Here is a 2,644-nt window from a genome sequence, read left to right on the forward strand (position 1 = left end):
CCCTTCCCCCCTGACCCATCCCAGTGTCCCCTGTCCCCTGCCCCATCCCAGTGTCCCCATCTGTGTCCCCTGCCCCATCCCAATGTCCCCTCTCCCTGCCCCCTGCCATATCCCACTGTCCCTTGTTCCCTGTCCCCATCCCCCTGTCCCCTGCCATTTTCTCCTGTCCCCATCCCCCTGTCCCCTGACCCCATCCCTGTCCCCATCCCCCTGTCCCCTGTCCCCCCCAGGGCTCCGAGCCCTTTTTTGTCTGTGCCACCTGCGGCACCACGGTCCTGGGCGCCTTCGACCCCCTGGGCGCCATCGCCGACGTCTGCCAGCGCCACGGCCTCTGGTTCCACGTGGACGTGAGTCACTGGGGCTTCAGGGGGGGGACACAACCTCACACGTGTCCCCTGGGGACCCCCCCAGGCTGTGTGTGTGTGTGTGTGTGTCCCCCACATCTCCATCCCCCTCTCCTCTCCCCTTCCAGGCAGCCTGGGGCGGCAGCGCCCTCCTCTCCCCAAAACACCGGCACCTCCTGGCCGGCATCGAGAGGTGAACAACCCCCCAAAACGGGCTCAAAACTTCCCATTTCAGGATTGGGGACCCCCCCCAAAATAAAAAAACAACAAAAAACCCAAACCTTTCTCTTTCAGGGCCGACTCGGTGGCCTGGAACCCCCACAAGATGCTGGCGGTGGGGTTGCAGTGCTCGGCCTTCCTCCTCCGCGACGCCTCCGTAGGTCCCACCACCCCTTATTTTTGACCCCCCAACCCCCTAAATATGGGGCTGCCCCACATTTTCTCTTCCTCCTCTTCCTCCAGGGTCTCCTCCAGCGCTGTCACGGGGCGGGGGCCACTTACCTTTTCCAACCTGATAAGTTTTACGACGTCACCTACGACACGGGGGACAAGACCCCCCAGTGCGGGCGCAGGGTGGATTGTCTCAAACTCTGGCTCCTCTGGAAAGCCCTGGGCACCCAGGGACTGGCCCAACGTGTGGAAAGAGCCTTCACCATCACCCAGTGAGCCCCCAGGACCGGGGGGGGGGACACCCGAGGTTGTGACCCCCCCCCCCAGACTCACAGGGCTTCGTCTTTTCTTCCTCTTCTTCCTCCCCAAGGTACCTGGCGCAGGAGGTGAAGAGGAGGGAGGGCTTCCAGCTGGTGGTGGAGGTAGGGCTGGGGGCTGCTGGGGAGGGGGGGGGGGTGGGGCAAATTGGTGCCCCCCCTTTAGCAAAAAACACCTCCCCTGGGGTTTAAACCCCTGGGATGGTCCCAAAATGGGGGGGTGGGGGGCAAATTGGTGCCCCCCCTTTAGCAAAAAACACCTCCCCTGGGGTTTAAACCCCTGGGATGGTCCCAAAATGGGGGGGTGGGGGGCAAATTGGTGCCCCCCCTTTAGCAAAAAACACCTCCCCTGGGGTTTAAACCCCTGGGATGGTCCCAAAATGGGGGGGTGGGGGGCAAATTGGTGCCCCCCCTTTAGCAAAAAACACCTCCCCTGGGGTTTAAACCCCTGGGATGGTCCCAAAATGGGGGGGTGGGGGGCAAATTGGTGCCCCCCCTTTAGCAAAAAACACCTCCCCTGGGGTTTAAACCCCTGGGATGGTCCCAAAATGGGGGGGTGGGGGGCAAATTGGTGCCCCCCCTTTAGCAAAAAACACCTCCCCTGGGGTTTAAACCCCTGGGATGGTCCCAAAATGGGGGGGTGGGGGGCAAATTGGTGCCCCCCCTTTAGCAAAAAACACCTCCCCTGGGGTTTAAACCCCTGGGATGGTCCCAAAATGGGGGGGTGGGGGGCAAATTGGTGCCCCCCCTTTAGCAAAAAACACCTCCCCTGGGGTTTAAACCCCTGGGATGGTCCCAAAATGGGGGGGTGGGGGGCAAATTGGTGCCCCCCCTTTAGCAAAAAACACCTCCCCTGGGGTTTAAACCCCTGGGATGGTCCCAAAATGGGGGGGTGGGGGGCAAATTGGTGCCCCCCCTTTAGCAAAAAACACCTCCCCTGGGGTTTAAACCCCTGGGATGGTCCCAAAATGGGGGGGTGGGGGGCAAATTGGTGCCCCCCCTTTAGCAAAAAGCACCTCCCCTGCGGTTTAAACCCCCAGAGTGGTCCCAAAGAGGGGGTGTGGGGGCAAATTGGTGCCCCCCCAGGAGCAGAAAACACCTCCCCTGAGGTTTGAACCCCAGAGTGGTCCTGAAATGGGGGGGTGGGGGGCAAATTGATGCCCCCCCTTTAGCAAAAAGCACCTCCCCTGGGGTTTAAACCCCAGAGTGGTCCTGAAATAGGGGGGTGGGGGGCAAATTGGTGCCCCCCCTTTAGCAAAAAGCACCTCCCTTGAGATTTAAACTCCAGAGTGGCCCCGAAATGGTGATGGGGGTCAAACCAGTGCCCCCCCCCCGAGGTTTTAGGGCTCGGGGGAGGGGGGAAGGGGGGGGCTGTGATCCCTTTCTTCCTCCTCTTCCTCTTCCTCTTCCTCCTTGCCCCCCCCCCAGCCAGAATTCATCAACCTCTGCTTCTGGTTCGTGCCCCCCAGCCTGCGGGGCCGGGAGGGGTCCCCCGACTACTGGCCCAGGTTGGGCAAGGTGAGTACAGGAACCCCCCCAAAAACCAAAAAAAACCATTCAAACCCCCCCAAAACAGACCCCAACCCTTTAATC

General features: G+C 61.2%; 1 protein-coding gene across 1 annotated transcript in view; it reads left to right on the forward strand.

Moving 5' to 3' along the window:
• The window catches only part of LOC106899885 (cysteine sulfinic acid decarboxylase-like), a gene marked incomplete at its 3' end in the record, with an annotated part of 11,693 nt that overhangs the window by 6,552 nt on the left and 2,497 nt on the right, over positions 1-2,644 (forward strand). The window contains exons 7-12 of the mRNA XM_014961823.1: positions 230-347; positions 473-537; positions 639-720; positions 807-1,006; positions 1,105-1,156; positions 2,480-2,569. Of these exons, the coding sequence (XP_014817309.1) occupies positions 230-347; positions 473-537; positions 639-720; positions 807-1,006; positions 1,105-1,156; positions 2,480-2,569 (607 nt within the window). The remainder of the gene's footprint in view (positions 1-229; positions 348-472; positions 538-638; positions 721-806; positions 1,007-1,104; positions 1,157-2,479; positions 2,570-2,644) is intronic.

This window comes from Calidris pugnax, unplaced genomic scaffold, assembly GCF_001431845.1.
Source record: "Calidris pugnax isolate Ruff unplaced genomic scaffold, ASM143184v1 scaffold831, whole genome shotgun sequence".
Taxonomy (NCBI): domain Eukaryota; kingdom Metazoa; phylum Chordata; class Aves; order Charadriiformes; family Scolopacidae; genus Calidris; species Calidris pugnax.